At 31.6% G+C, this 16,584-nt stretch overlaps 2 protein-coding genes across 5 annotated transcripts in view; one reads left to right on the top strand and one right to left on the bottom strand.

Moving 5' to 3' along the window:
• The first annotated feature begins 1,323 nt into the window (after positions 1–1,323).
• Positions 1,324–8,205, top strand: LOC111642367 (adenosine receptor A2a-like). The gene is made up of 2 exons (XM_023388706.1): positions 1,324–1,951; positions 7,412–8,205. The coding sequence occupies exons 1-2, from the start codon at positions 1,346–1,348 to the stop codon at positions 7,844–7,846; spliced, it is 1,041 nt and encodes a 346-aa protein (XP_023244474.1). The 5' UTR covers positions 1,324–1,345; the 3' UTR covers positions 7,847–8,205.
• Positions 8,206–12,676: 4,471 nt separating this feature from the next.
• LOC111642366 (RNA-binding protein cabeza-like) overlaps positions 12,677–16,584 on the bottom strand; it is a 69,395-nt gene continuing 65,487 nt past the window's right edge. For all 4 annotated transcript variants that reach the window (XM_023388704.1, XM_023388705.1, XM_023388702.1 and 1 more), the window contains 2 exons: positions 13,018–13,272; positions 12,677–12,943 (listed from right to left, as the gene is read on the bottom strand). In XM_023388704.1, the coding sequence (XP_023244472.1) occupies positions 12,916–12,943; positions 13,018–13,272 (283 nt within the window). In that variant the 3' untranslated portion in view covers positions 12,677–12,915. The remainder of the gene's footprint in view (positions 12,944–13,017; positions 13,273–16,584) is intronic.

Below are 16,584 nucleotides of genomic sequence, written 5' to 3' on the forward strand. Positions count from 1 at the left end.
AAAATCAATGCAACGTTTATTCGTACACATAGAAGAATACATCAACCGTTGATGAATTTTTTAACATTAATAAATTTGAATAAAATGAAATTAAGAATCACTTTTATTTTTTCATATACTGTATTTAATATTAAGTGTTAATACAATGTTGTCATTGTTAAACATTTTTTTACCGTTATTTGACCATTATAAACGAGAGTGAACTTGAAATTTAGGAGATGCAAAAAAAGACAACTAATTGTCAACTAGTGTTCTGCATTTCTTGAGTTTTTGACAGAGTAGAGGATTGGTGAGGTTGGGTTGGGAGAGGATGATAAAAGCAATAGTCTTAGTAACTAAAATGTACATATATTGACCAGAAAATTTACAATATTGAAACCGCAAAATACAAAAATTTCTCTGTCTAAAGTTAACAAGGAGTGATCTTTATGGGGATGAACCCCGCAGCATTTTTCTACGTTGACGAAGAATATTCATGCTAAATTTGGTGTAAATGGTTGATGGTATGGAACCTTTACTTATATGGATAGGGAAAGAGCCATATAAAGCTTGTCATATAATATGACTGAAAACCGGATCTAGAAAATTTATATAACTTTATCGAACGTCTGTCTTTGAATTTCGTTCTGTCATGACGATTGCCTGGCTAATAGGAAATTGCAATATAAAAGGAAAAATCCTATCGCTTGGAGTTAATATCCGAGGCAGTGTAGGAATTTGTATTAAAATATATAATGAAAAATTTGCTGCAAGTTAATTTTTAAGTTTTATACACTCGAAAGTTTTGAATCAATGCATAAAATACAGTATAAAAGAAGTTGGCTGGGGCTCTTGCACGTCTTTCCTGACACTCAAACAAGAGGTTAAACGTTAAAGGGACCAGAAAAAAGTCCAATAATTTTCAGTTATACTACGATATAAAATTTAAATAATGATGATAAAAGGAATAGTTTTATTCAATTACGAGAAACGTTTCCATTCTTGAAAACAGAGAATTTTACAAAGTAAAATACAGTCTCCCCCTACAGAGATAGAGAGACAGAGAGTGAATTTTGTACCTTGTTTTTTTTCCCTTTTTTTAAATCAGATGATCTTAAAACGTCGATAAATGCAAAAAAAACAGTACTTTTCCTCCGTTACTTTAACATCGGTAAAATAAAAGTTGCTTTTTCATGAATGAATATCATTAATTCTCAATTGTATCGCTTGACGTTCCATCATCGTCAGAAAGCGGATATTTCGTTATCACCCGTGGAGATTAAGACAACTGAAATAATCTGTATTTCCTCTATTTCATAATCTACAAATGAATAATGCATGGGATACAGTATGTTGGTTGTTCGCAATGAATAATAGTACAGAAATATGGATACCCAATACAAATGTTGTGACATACATAACTTTCGAAGTAATAGTAGCAATTATTGCTACAATTGGAAATCTAGTAGTTTTGGTGGCATTTTGCGTGGAGAAGAAATTACGTAAATTAACAAATTATTACATACTCAGCTTAACTATTGCCGATTTATTAGTTGGCTTAGTTGGAATACCTTCTGCAATTTTAGTAAAGATTGGGTTGCCGATGAATGCATTTACATCCTGTCTGATGATGTTATCGTTGTTGATGGTGTTGTGTACAGTTTCTATCTTCAATTTGGTTGCTGTTTCTCTGGACAGATACTGGGCAATTCTTCATCCTTTTAAATATTATACGAAAATGTCGAGTAGAGCCGCTACCGTTATCATCATGATCTGTTGGCTACTAGGATCAATTATAGGCTTTTTACCTCTTTTCGGATGGAATAATGGATCTAAAGAAGATGGGAGATGCGTTTTTATACCCACTATCGATTATAACTTTCTTGTCCTCATTTATTTTGGTACAATTATTTATCCTGGCTCATTGATGGCTTACTTTTATATTAAAATATATTTGGTGATAATAAGTCAGGTAAGTTTAATTTAGAATCAATGACTTATTATTAACGAAGTTAATTACTAATAAAAATAAAATGGATACGTTAATTAGATTATTATATAAGTATATTAAGATAAATCTATAATAAATTTCTAATAAGTTAAAATATCGTAAAAATTATGCTTTACAAATATGGCATAATCCAAGAAATTTATTATAGATTTATAATAAAATAACGTGAAAAATATGTACCGTACACAGGCAATATTAAAAATAACTTTCAGCAGATCACACTAATATCTACTCCAAACCATGCAATATTAAAAATTCTGCACATTCAATTATTTAATATTTATCTGGATACATTTCTAATTACAGTAACAGTTTTTCGATTTATATACGCATATAGTAATACCCCGAACTTACGCGATAGGTGGGACCGAGCGATAACCGCGTAAGTCGGGGTATAATTTCGCAATTTGTATAAAATCCAAGTCGAATGCATGTACGCTAATAAATGTTCTCGTTAATCTTATCTCTTCTTTTGATTCGTTCACGGTTACAAGAAATCACCACATAGAGTCTCTCAAGTTTCCGTAGATATAGCAAACACAGAAATCAATAACACAAAATAAATTGTAGCTATGTGTCGATTCCACGCAACACGTCAAAACATGTAAGCTGAACAATAGTGTGGGGGGAGTGAGTAATCAAGGGTTGCGTGCCGCTCAAACAAAAGACGAATCGACGAGATTTGAAAATCGCGTAACTCCGGATTCGCTTAAGTCGGGGTAGCGTAAGTCGAGGTATTACTGTATTTCTAAAAAGCTAACGGATTGTCGAGTTTTTTCGCTAACTTTTTACTCTAGAAGCACAACCCTATGTTAAAAAAAAATTGATTGGAATCTTTATGACCGTAACGATTTATTTATCGGTTCCCGTTTATTAAACTTTGTTATCTACGATATATTCAAACAAAGAAAAATCTACATATTTTTTAAGTCCAAATAAAATATTTTTATCTAAATGTATTTACTTTTTATTGAGATTTTATACATTTAGCAAATACAATTAACTAATTAAAATTCATAACTTGTTTTGCAAACGCTTCTTTAATTATAATTACCAAATTGTTGTTTTTCGTGACATTTCAAACGTGCTCAAAATGAACAGGAAATGAAAATTACAGGAAACAAAGTATCTTAAATTAAACAGAAATAAATCAACTAAATATTTTGAAAGTTTATTTTAAATACGCATAATATTACATTTAAAGTTTGGTTTTCTATCGCCTTTCCTCTCTGTTGCACTAAGAGGAACATTTTTTCTTATCCATGGTGGGTAGGACAGACATGGGGAAAGGACGGGATCCAACTAACCGGGAGCAGTGATAAATGGTGTATCGCTTATATTTAAAAAATTGCATTGAATCCTAACCACCTGATCTTCATGATTTGTTTCAAATAAACAATAAGTATTTTTATTAAGGTGTGTTGTGTTTGAATATACTTTGGATTTTTCTTTCATTAATTAAAATTAAAATATTAATTCGAAATTTCAATTTTATTTGAATTTTATAAGTTTATAAATCATTTAATCACAATGAATATTGCTTTTCAATTATTATTTGTTGATTTTAAGTATCGGAAAGCCGTGAAATTTCTAATGACAAAGCAATTTTGTACGAATGTTGATGTAACGAAATTAACAGATAAATGATTTATACTAATTTCTATAAAATATTTCGTCAGAAATATTTATAAGCTAATCGTAGCTGTCCTTGACCAAAATTTTATGCAGAAAGGGCATAAAATTGAAGATTGTACTAAGTAGGTTTCTGTTCTTTTACTAATTAAATGTATTAACATAGGAGTTTATACATTATCATCATGCTTAAAGGTACATAAAAAAGATATTTCCATATTCATGATAAGTTGTTTCAGCCCATGATATCGCAAAATTTTCTGGCTGTAAACATCGTAAACACAGCTAAGTTATACCGTCATAATTCACCTCCACTAATTTATACGATATATGAATGTAATTCAAAATAAATGTTTCTTACAGTGTTGAAAACTTTCTGCCAGTTCTCATAGAGATTACCGAAAATGAGGAATTTTACGGCATAGCGGACATTTAAATAGCGGAATTTTCGTAAAGGTATTATACAATATGTGCAAATTCATATACGTAATTAATTACGTATATGAATTTGTACGTATTGTCGATAAATTTTAATTAAAAAAAATATTGGTTATCCGTGGCTACATTTGCGTTAGTATCGTTTGCGTAGTGGTGTTTTGCAATGACATCTTGGAAAAATGATTATATTCTTTGTTAACAAGTGGGATTGATGCTATTCACAAGTTTTGCCAGCGAATAACGATCCTAGTGTTACGCTATAGAGATAAAAGTTACATGTAGGCTATTTCTATTTTTTGGAGTTTTATGGAATGCCAGTTATCGCGAGTTGAGTTTTTAAGACTCTGTTGTATTAGGTGAAATCCCTTTCCTCGGTTGTTTTATTAATTAAACTTAATATTACACTTTGCTTCCAACACAATTTCTTTTCCCAGTCAACGAACTTAAACACTGAACACTTTTACGACAGATTGCTTCTTCACATTAATCAAATCCCAATGAAATCAAAATCTCAATTTTGTCAACTTCAATTTGTCAACAATCAATCTCTCCTATTTCTTTTGTTTCTTTATTTTCTCACTATCCCTAGTTAAAGTTATTAACTAGCACCTGACATTAAAAAGTCAATTAATAATTTTCTCTTTATTTTTATCATTTCTAAATTGTTAGACTACTTTAAAATTGAATATTCTGAAAATTCTCATTTTGTTCTGGAAGATTACTTGAGAAAAGCAATTGAAAAAGCAATAAAAATGCTTTCGTTTTATTGATTTTTTTAAAATATTGACTGATTTTAAAATACAGTACTTTAAATATTTCATTTGTAATGTAGTTTTTAAATTAATTTATTGATTCGATTTTAGATATTTAAACATTTTTATTATTTTCAATGTTAACTGTTGGAATTCAAACGATTGACATAACTTTCCATGTTTCTTTAGATAAGTACAGTATAAATTTATGATACACATTTATGTATACCGAGTATTTTTGCTCATTTTTTCAATATCAGAGTAAACGTTAATCAAATTCGTTGACTCCCTTTTCATCATCAAATTTAGATCTTTGCCTTTTTAATTTAATATAATGGGCCATCGTTATACTATTGATATTGGGCCTGGTAGCAAAGTCAGTGACGTCACAGGACATCTGAACATTTAACCTCTATGACGATCATGAAAAAATTAATAATTTGTTTCAAAAATAAACTTTTTTTTTAATAAAATGACCTGAAATTTTTATCATCATAAGTCCAAAAATTTCCCCTTCATTAAAAATAATGATTATTAAGAAAATAAATATTAATCAAATAAAGAAAAATATCAGTTATATTTGTATAAGACAGCATTTTTTGTTCATTGTTTGTACACAAATGTAAATAAATGATTTATAGTATATGTGATTGCAATTCATTATTACTTTAAAATCTAATTAATAAAATTCCGTTTCAGTATCACAAATCACGTTATAAACAGTTGAGGTGGAGTTCTTTCAGATACAAAAGTAAATGAATGTGTGATATCGCTTAAATAGGGCCAATTTAAATTAAGTTTATAGTCGAGAAGTTCCTAGAAACGTGGCCTGTTTCGCAATATCTGAAGGGGGATGCACAGTTAATTATTTCATATAATTATAATAGAACAACTTTCTTAAAAATAGACTTATTACACGAAATAACTAACAACTTTCTTTTATTAATACTTAACAACTCTAATATGAATATTATTATATTATGAATATTATTATATATGTATATTTATTAGTGAGTTTGAATATACTTTGGATTTTTCTTTCATTAATTAAAATTAAAATATTAATTCGAAATTTCAATTTTATTTGAATTTTATAAGTTTATAAATCATTTAATCACAATGAATATTGCTTTTCAATTATTATTTGTTGATTTTAAGTATCGGAAAGCCGTGAAATTTCTAATGACAAAGCAATTTTGTACGAATGTTGATGTAACGAAATTAACAGATAAATGATTTATACTAATTTCTATAAAATATTTCGTCAGAAATATTTATAAGCTAATCGTAGCTGTCCTTGACCAAAATTTTATGCAGAAAGGGCATAAAATTGAAGATTGTACTAAGTAGGTTTCTGTTCTTTTACTAATTAAATGTATTAACATAGGAGTTTATACATTATCATCATGCTTAAAGGTACATAAAAAAGATATTTCCATATTCATGATAAGTTGTTTCAGCCCATGATATCGCAAAATTTTCTGGCTGTAAACATCGTAAACACAGCTAAGTTATACCGTCATAATTCACCTCCACTAATTTATACGATATATGAATGTAATTCAAAATAAATGTTTCTTACAGTGTTGAAAACTTTCTGCCAGTTCTCATAGAGATTACCGAAAATGAGGAATTTTACGGCATAGCGGACATTTAAATAGCGGAATTTNATAAGAAACACAACAACTGTGATAAAAATATATAAATAAAATTTGAAATTAACAGAATATGTAAAAGTTCACGTCACACCTTTCACCATGTGACGGCACATCAGTGTGCCGCGGCACACCGGTTGCGGAACACTGCTCTAGTCCACGTATGCCTATGCAACATCATAATACGCGCTCACGATACTTTCGATTCGTCACTTTTCCGTCGTAGATTTTACAATTACGTGACTCAGCCTGGTGATAACGGAGAAAAGAGACAAATAGGACGTCGGTATAAGTCACAGTTATGAGTTCACATATTCGAGACAGCTTGGTAGCTCGAATGGCCCCAGGCTTTCGCCCGTGCACGCTAAGTGACTTTCATTACAAGCATTTAGCTTTCCGAAGTCTATGACAACAATTGTTTGGCATTGACGGCCGCGAATTTTGCGCCAATAAGCTGCCTCGACTTGTTTATGTTATCAACTCAATTTCATATTTATTTTCACATTTTCACTTCGCGGTCCTTCTCTGTTCTTTTTCCGTTATTTACACGTGTAGGTCATTTCATTGTTATCCACATTTGATATCATCACTTATCACATACTGCCATGACGCTCTTGTCTGTCCGCTACAACTGTCAATAATTAACGCGATTGGCAAAGCGTAGTGACAGCGGGCCAATAGAGAGCAGGGTCCTTGCCATAATGCGGTTTGCGCATCAATTTTCGTACGTGTGTTAATCAAGCCGAATAGTATGGCCGAATATTAGGTTATTCGGCCACGCTCTTGGCCGAATATACTATTCGTTGCAACACTAATATTTATTGTCATTTACAATTTAAATTAACAAGTTTATTCTAAAAATGTGCATGCAATTTTACATTTCTTGTTCTTTCATTAATATTTAATGAATGCAATTTTTTTAAATTATTTATAAAATATTTCAGATAAGAAAATCACGGAACAGCACCGTTTTATCCGAAGATAAGAAACGTCCAGCTATCAGCCAACAGAATAGTACAGATTCTTTTTCAACTGCAAAAAATAAAATTCGTAAATCCACGTTATTTTTCCTAAATTACAGAGAAATATCGAAAACCAAAGGCTTATCTATAATCGTATTAGTATTCATGTTATGTTGGTTACCGTTGTATACGGCAAATTGTATTCTAGCATTTTGTAAAACATGTAAAATACCTCTTCCTCTAATGGAATTTTTTATTGTATTATCGCATGCCAATTCTGCAATTAATCCGTTTCTCTACGCTTATCAAATGAAAGATTTTCAAAGAGTAATTTGTAACGTTATCAGATGTAAAACATTCGAGGAAAGAAAAATCTTTCCTTCTACAATTACTACGGAAACAACGTCTTTCCGTTAATTCCGAAAATCGTTTTTTTATTTTAAATTATGTTTATCGATCTTTTTGTAAAAATTAAGTAAGTTTATTCCACAATATATTCTAATGTATTAAATTTATTTTTAAATGTAAATCACATTATTACGAATTTAATGGAATAATTCGGGAGAGGGACTGTCAATTAATTAATTAAAGCCAAAGTCCGCTTTATAATAAAGTAGATTTTCGAATGCACGTTGTTAAAAATTGATTTCTACGACCATTTTTGGTAACTGTGTATGTTTTATATGCTTCTATAAAATATATTTCGTGTCGAGTCAATATATTTACATTTTTTAAAGTTGATTCTCTCTACTCTTATATGTAAACTTGGGTGAATACTGTCTTGTGAGTGTGTTTCCTATTATAAAGTTACTCTAGAATAAAATGACCATAACATTTAAAATCCAGCCCGGAACACATTTCAGAATAAGTGCAAATAAGTAAAAGAAAATTTATATTTTTATTAGAGTTGGTAATTATTTATTTTCATTAATAGATACACAATTCGCGATTAGCTTTTTTCTTTCGGCAATTATTAGAATCCATTTTAGATAAATCGAACGTGACATGAATACACACCTACATTCACTAGCAGGGTAGTTTTAGCACCTGTGCCAAAACCATCTTGATAATAGAAATTTCTCATAAAAATTAGCTTTTTACCTCGGGCAATGCGTCAAAAACATTATCATCGTTGGTGTCATCACTAAAGTCAAATCAAATAATGCGAAATTCAGTAAAAATGAAACTTGTAGTCAATTGGAGTCAAAAAATGATAGTAGAAAGAGCCCCGCACAAATCTTATGGGATGAGTCCCGGTAGTGTTGGTTCTTTCGTACAAAATATCTCCCGGTGGTGCATCCATCGGAGATACCGATATATAAAGAAGATAAAGAATTTTATCTATGTACTGTACAGTACATGTAATGTGCATAGATAAAATTACACAAAGAACCACGAATAAAATAGATAAATCCAATGAAATTCAAGATATAAAAATGTACCGTACTTGAATGGTTAACCCGATTATAAAGTCATCCGATGTAACGACAACTCTAATATAACGTCAAATTCTTATGGATTCCACGATTTTACTATACCAGATAATGTTAAAAAACCTACTGTAACGACACCCTGTTTTAATGTCATATTTGAAGTACTCCCAAATTTACAAAATTAGATTACGAATTTTATTTAACATAGAAGAAACTATGTGTTCAGTCCTAAGGTCAGAGTTCACTTCTTAGAATGACTGTGGGTGGTACTTTCCCCCATCTGACTTCGGTGGGGTGAGGTGGCTGTTTTGCCTGTTTGTAGAAGAGGGTCGCCATTTCGGATTTTATTTTGACTCGGTTCTCGGTCCCTGACTATCTACAAGTCTGGATTTTTTTATGCGCAAATGATTTGGGCACCTAATACTCTGTGCCAAATATCAACTCTCGACATGTACTCCTTCATACCTCTATGCTGGTAACATAAAACGACAGTACGATTTTATAAACAAGACAGTCTTGTCAAAAAGAAATAAATAATAAAATATATTAAACAAACTAAAACAATAACCATATAAATAATATAAAAATAAAACAAAATACATTAAAATGCATCCAAGCATAAGGGCAGGTGCGGAGTAAGAGTTTTTATAATTTTCTCTCTCTCTTAAGTAGAATATCCACGTGGAGTGAGTCCTATGCTTGTGCCATACTTGACAAAATACACAAACAATACAGCACAGACCCTCAAAGAAACTGATGAAAATTGCAGTTCAGAATGGTGGAGGGCAGACGGAGAAAAGGAAGACTTAGGCTAATATCGCAAGATATCATCAAAAAATAGACTGGCTTAAGCGTGGAAAAAGCCTACAACCGTAAGAGTAGAGAACTGTTCAACTACAACCCTCTGTGAAGAGAACACCATGTGAATGAATGATGAACGCAATGAACTTTAAAACTATTATTTGCCAAAATATTTTAGAATTATTGCATGTCACCAGTCTCCTATTTAAGTTCCAAAAATAAGACATGTCAAAAGAAAAAATAGTTTATATTCTTTTAATTACTTTTATACGAAACAACATTCATCCGTATTTAATTTTTTTCACTTTCTTAAACAATTTCCATAATTTTTCTCTCTTGGTTATACCACTCGCTATCATATCCTTTGTAGAGAGGTTAATCAGATATGGCGCTATCACGATCTAGTGGAGAATAAACGAGGGAAATTTTTTAAGAATTTTCCCACGCGTTTTTCTCATTTATTCGGAAAATTTTTTTTAAACAGTTATGTCTAGTAAAGGAAAGTTTTTCTTTATTGTCACAATTCCTTTTGTGTGTGAATTTTTTCCGGATATAGACGTCTTTCTCCAGTGCCACGTGATCGACCTTGACTGATATATACGTCCATCACTGCAGAGTGTATATCATGTATTTGTTGTATGCCTTTTGCAAGTTACAGGTTTATCATAAATTAATCTAGAAATTGCCACCTTAGCTATAAGATCAACCAAATCATTGAATGTGAAGTTTCCTCCGTATTCATCTAATAATAAAACATTATCCAACAGCAAATACCATTTTTAACAAACTTTTTCGTTATCTGATTCAAGAACAGAGCCTAGATTCAACATCTATCGAAGCCGTATCTATACTCTTGCATTCTATCGAGTGTTTGTAATTAACAATTTGAAGCAGCCTGGAATTTCAACAATAGTCTAATCCCTTCTCGAACGTTAATCTCCTTTTCGCCACTTTATCAGACAAGTTCAATTGTTCCGTTGTAAGTAAAAATCCAGGTATCTCAATATGCATAATTGTTGCATGGAATGTAAGTGGAATCCTTAATTTTCAAGGAAGCCGATCGCATTTCCATCTCTAGTTTAAAAATTCAATAGTAAATCTCTTTTCTAAGGTGTCATTCAGCTCCCACTTGTCATCCCAGCACTTTCGTGTTGCGAACTTATCTGAAGACTAGAACTGCTGTTTACAAGTACATACATTATCACACCATGGTCTCCTACTTTGATGAATCCTCTTGTAATTGGGCGGTCGTAAATTGAATTTTCATGTTTATTTGCTGCATTACCTCTGTTCGTCTTTCATATACAGAAATAACTATTTACAATTGATATACAAACCTCGAGTTTCAAACAAAATCTTGAACTCATTTTTGCCCCGGTTGCCGAACAAGCTACTTGGCAGAGCTGGCCACCCGATGGTCAACTTCCTAGGTTACAGTAGACGGCCCGATCAATCAACGATAGGACTACTGATTCCGAAGTTAATGGGGCCGAGATCGCCTGGCGCCACGATACGAACCATCACGATGTAATTCAAATTAGAATTCAAAGCGCACGCAGAAAGGTTTATTTCTCCGTTTCTCGTACGAACTACAGTTGAATTTAATCAATCAAAAAATTCGCATTGACATTCACATAATGGCATTCAAGAATTCGTGTTTAAATATGTTTAAGTTAAATTAATGACAAAAATTATTAATACTAGGTAACCAGTTAATTATAACTATACCGAAATTAATCAGAATTAAAACGAGAGTGAAACCAATTGAAATATTCTGGAAAGTGGAGTTGTCCGTCCGTGTTGTTTGATTTGGTTATTTTATCCAGGTAGAACTGTCTAGTTGTTGCGCGTTATAAAGTGTTAGTTTCGGTTCCGATCAACGGAACATTTTGCTTTTAATTAATATATGTATATATTTTACATTATGGGAAAATTCGTTTCATTTTTGAACGAATTAAGTTCGAAATCCGAAGTATAATTGTATATAGAAACATAAATTGAAGTGAAGTGTCCATGTTATTTTAAAACAATGGGGAAAATGAAAAATACGTTAAGTGCAAACATTTTTAAAAAAATATTCCTTTAAAAATATTTTTAAATAGCGACAATAGCTAAAATTATAAATAATCGATTTATCATCTCTATGTAAATTAATATCGAAAGACATTTTCTGAAACAATCCTCACACAAAATAAAAATTCCGACATATGCACTGAGATCTTAGGCTATCGAACATCTCAAAAACTATCCTATACTAAAAGATATAATTTCTGGAAAAAATATACTGTATTTACTACAAACAGTACAACAAAAACTTATGAAAAATTATCAAAAACATTTTCATCAGATTATTATTATTATTAAAATAGAATAGCATTTTCCTTGTTTCTTGGTCTTTTGAGACAATACACACAATGCACCCAGCGGTGCTGTTATACTGTATATAAAATACTATCAAAACACTTAAAAAATCATTTATCTAATAAGTTTTCAAACTATAGGCTAAAAAGGCAACTTTATATTTTTATTAAAATTTAGATATCTAAGTTGTATTGTGTTTACATTTTTAAAGCTGTAAAATTTTTTATTCAAGTTTAGTATTAACAATTTGCTTGGGAGTTAATAAGAACAGACAGCTATTCAAATTTTAAAGATTTCTGTTCATTTCAAATATTCTTCAATTACATTTATTTCTTTAGTTAATTTTTATATTTAAAAAATTTGTATGAAATGTCGAAAATTATATTGTTTTGAACTTTAATTAAAAAAAATATTTCGAATTGCTGGATGCAATTTCATTGTAAAAATCGTTTTACAAAATTTATTACATACAAAACTGCATTTGTACACAAATAACAGATGTATTTACTCTAAAATTTAAACAAAACCGCATGCACGAAATATCAATTTATGCTCTTGTAAACTCCAATTTCTGGTTAGTTTAATGTATTTTAACTGTACATATAGAAATAACTAGTCCTCTGATTGCTTATTGTAAGCAACACAAAAATGCTTAACGTGAATTAAAAAAGAATTTATATTTTCTTTAAAATACCACATTAAGACTATAATACAGACTACAGTGTTTAATCATGTCAATAGTCCAGGACAAAAATAAAAGACAATAATTTCTTATATAAATGAATACGTGACAAGTGGAGGCAAATTTCTTCTGATGTTAACTAATGATGAATTAATACACTGAATTACAAAAATGACTTTACACATCAACATATATGCCAGTTTCAAAATTTAATATGGACGAGGTCGTCGTTCTCCACTGTAATATAACATATATTTAATAAGTACCTTACTTTATAAAAGACAAGTAAAATCATAATTTCAATATCTTACCCTGGACCACCTCCACCACCACCTCGCATTGGGCCACCTCCACGACCTCCTCCTCTACCAAATCCTCTTCCACCCATCTGACCACCACGACCTCTTCCACCTCTGCCTCCACGACCACCTTCACCTCTCATCCCTCCTCTATGTCCTCCTCTTGAACCACGTTCCCCAGATTCCATTCCACCAGCGTTTCCATCACGTGGTGCTTGACAACGATTACAAGACATTCTCCAGGAAAAGTTAGTGTTACCACAATTACTGAAATAAATAGAATTAAACATATAAACATTATTATTATAATGCAAAATCTAAATAGACTAATTAAGTTTTAATGAAGTTATTTTTACAAGTTAAAAACTTTTGCTTGGAGTTTTCAGTATTATTTGGCAAAATAATTTACAGATTATTATATGAAAATAACAGTAACTTTAACTCCTACTAAATAAATTAAATTTATGAATTTATTATCAATAGCAACAATAAACCTAAATGTTTAATAAATAGCAATAATGAATAAAATTAACTTATCCAGTAATAAATTGTTTTTATGCAGTGATTTATTATTGAAATCATAAATGGTGAACAGTTAGGTTAACCCACTCTTACCTTCACTGAATGTGGAGAACTACTGAATGCTACTTGCTGCATCAAGATAACCTGGTTTGCCCATATTTTTTTCAAGTAGTGAAACTCAATGCAGTTTAATAAAATTTTGCTGTGTATATTCAGAAACATCAGCCTAAAATGTTATTCATTATAGTAAAACACAAGTACAATATTTTAAACATTTCTCTCTTAATTGTTAATGGTCGCTTAAGTGTCTGTCAGGGATGGCAAACCTTTTTGAATACACATGCCATATTGTAAGATAACTTAGCTTTAAAGATGTTTGTGTGCACCAAAGTTTTTAAACTTCAAATAACAATATTTAAATAAATTACAGGAATATGCTTTATTACAGTGGTTCTTAACCTTTTTATACTCATGGCCTACCAAATATTTCATAATTTTTTTGTGACCTGCATTTTTTTAATATTAATTTATATTTGTTAAATTATCTATAATAAATTGATTTTTTATTATTGCTTTATTTTTTTTATATAACAAATGTAAAACAACTTTATTATTTCATTACTTATTTAAATAACATTCAAACTTCACAATTAAACATAAAAACTCATTAATTTTTAACAAAAACTAAAAATTAGAAACATTTAAAAATTCATAGGAAAAACAAAAAATATTCGAAAATAATTTAATGAGATTTCTGCTGCTGAATATCCTCAACTAATTTGTTAATTCTTGGTTCAATTGTTTGTAATGCTATCCACATGCAGGCATCTAATCACAATTGATTGTGCTTTTATATCCACCATAGTTGAAAACCCTTTATCACACAAATATGCATAAATTATACATAATTTGGCAGCATCTGGCAAACTTTTTATGGACCCCCTGTTAAGAAACTCTGCTTTATTAGAATAAATATAAAGAAGCTGAGTGAAAAAAATGATAATCAAATGATAAACTAAAAGGATGATTGAAAAAGACAATTAAAAAATCTAAATAATATGATATGTTACATGCCAGATGATTCCTCCAATGTGCCACTTTGAGAATGCATGCCATAAATTTGCAATTCCCTGGGACTTTGGATAGAGCAATCTATACAGAATTTTTTATATGGTGCCTGGTGACATGCACACCAGATAAACAAGACCATAATGGACTTAAATTTTCTAATCAGAGTACTTTATGACAAACATTTTCAAAAATGAACAGCACATGACTTGAAAATTGTTACTTTGTTGTGAATATCAAATAAAGATTTGATTCCAAACTTTAACATTCCACAGTACAAGATATCTGTCTTTAGATTTAATGATTCAATTAAAGAAATGAAATCTATATACGAGGTCTGTTCAAAAAGTACCTTTGGTCGGCAAAAATACATTTATTGATTTTGAGGTACAAAACCCTAATCCCCTTCAAAGTAGTCTCCTTGGTAGAGTATACACTTCTTCCAGCGTTCCTGCCTTGCTGGAAACACTGCTGGAACGCATCTTTTGGAATGGCCATCAGCCGGTCCGTCGCATTCCGCACGATGTCTTCTCTCGACTAAAATCAGGTTCCTTTTAGCGGCATTTTCAGCTTGGGAAATAGCCAAAAGTCACACGGAGTCATATGGGGAGAGTACGGAGCGTGACGAACCATAGGAGTGCTGTGTTTGGCGATGAAAGCCCGAATCAGATGCGCAGAATGGGCGGATGCGTTATCATGATGGAGCTGCCAAGTTTTGATCGACCACAGATCCGGTCGTTTGCGTCGCACAGCATCAGAAAGACGACGAAGGACCTCCTGGTAGTACTCCTTTGCGATGGTTTGGCCTCGTGGTGTGTACTCACGATACACCACCCCACAAGAGTCGAAAAACTGTCAACATGACCTTAATATTGCTGCGGACCTGCCACGCTTTTTTTGGCCTCGAGGATCATCCCCGAAAGTATGCTGAATCTTGCGAATGGTTTATGCGCGGGTATCGCCAAGGTTTTTGGCAAAATTTGATGTAATATCGCTGCTCACGTTGTTCAGTCATTTTCCAACTTAGTGGAATCCGACGAGAGCTCGCTACATGTCCTCACTCATAGGCCGATTGCCAATGACTAACGCCTCCTGCAGGCGGGAAAGAATTCAGGGTTGTGCATGACTGTCCCCTCCACAACTCCACCGAAAGAGGCCTCCCACGCATCATTGGTTTACGCGGAAAAAATAAAAGTCCGATACTTTTTGAACAGACCTCGTATGTATAGGATAGTTTAGATATATCTTGTCCAGATCAAAAATGTTGGCTTCTGATATTGTACAAACAGTTAGCAAGGGTTACTAATTTTTATTCGCATGTTATTTGCACCACCCAACATATGGAACAACTAAGAACTTTGGAGGTACTGGAAATCTTTAAAGCCGATCGTAAATCCGCATGCATTAATTTCAAAGAAGAAATAAATCTCTCTGCAGCATGGCAATTTTTAATTGACGATAAATCATAATATATTGTATAAAATAAATTTTATGACGTAATGCACACAACAATTCCCCATTGGTAGAAAATTACATTTGAAATAACACGTGGATTCCTTCCGTTTTCGGAAATTTTTTCGAAAAATGGCACGTTACATTTTTTCAAAAACATTCGAATTAAAGAATCCGGTTATAACGAAAGCTATAAAGAAGTAAGCCTGAAGAAGATCCCAGGAGGGGAATCGAAAACGTTCGCCGATTTTAAAGAATTTCGCACCGGTTAATGGTTAAGGGTAGGCAGTTGTTGGTTGTGAAGTTATACAACCCGGTGTGGTAAGAAAGCATATTAATTAAGTTTGTAAAGTACTATATTATTTTTCCGACTTTCCAACGATTATCGACACTACTGTGTGCCGGAAATAGCCGTTCCCTAACGGGTACTTTACGCGGATTCGCGTTAGTGTGCCAGGCCTGGACTTTAAGCGTGCACCGAATTAAATAATGACAAAGTTTGTCAATAACAAAATCAAATATTTAATTAAACTTCTA

This window comes from Centruroides sculpturatus, unplaced genomic scaffold (genome assembly GCF_000671375.1).
Source record: "Centruroides sculpturatus isolate CEXI.00-Female unplaced genomic scaffold, Cexi_2.0 scaffold1706, whole genome shotgun sequence".
NCBI lineage: Eukaryota > Metazoa > Arthropoda > Arachnida > Scorpiones > Buthidae > Centruroides > Centruroides sculpturatus.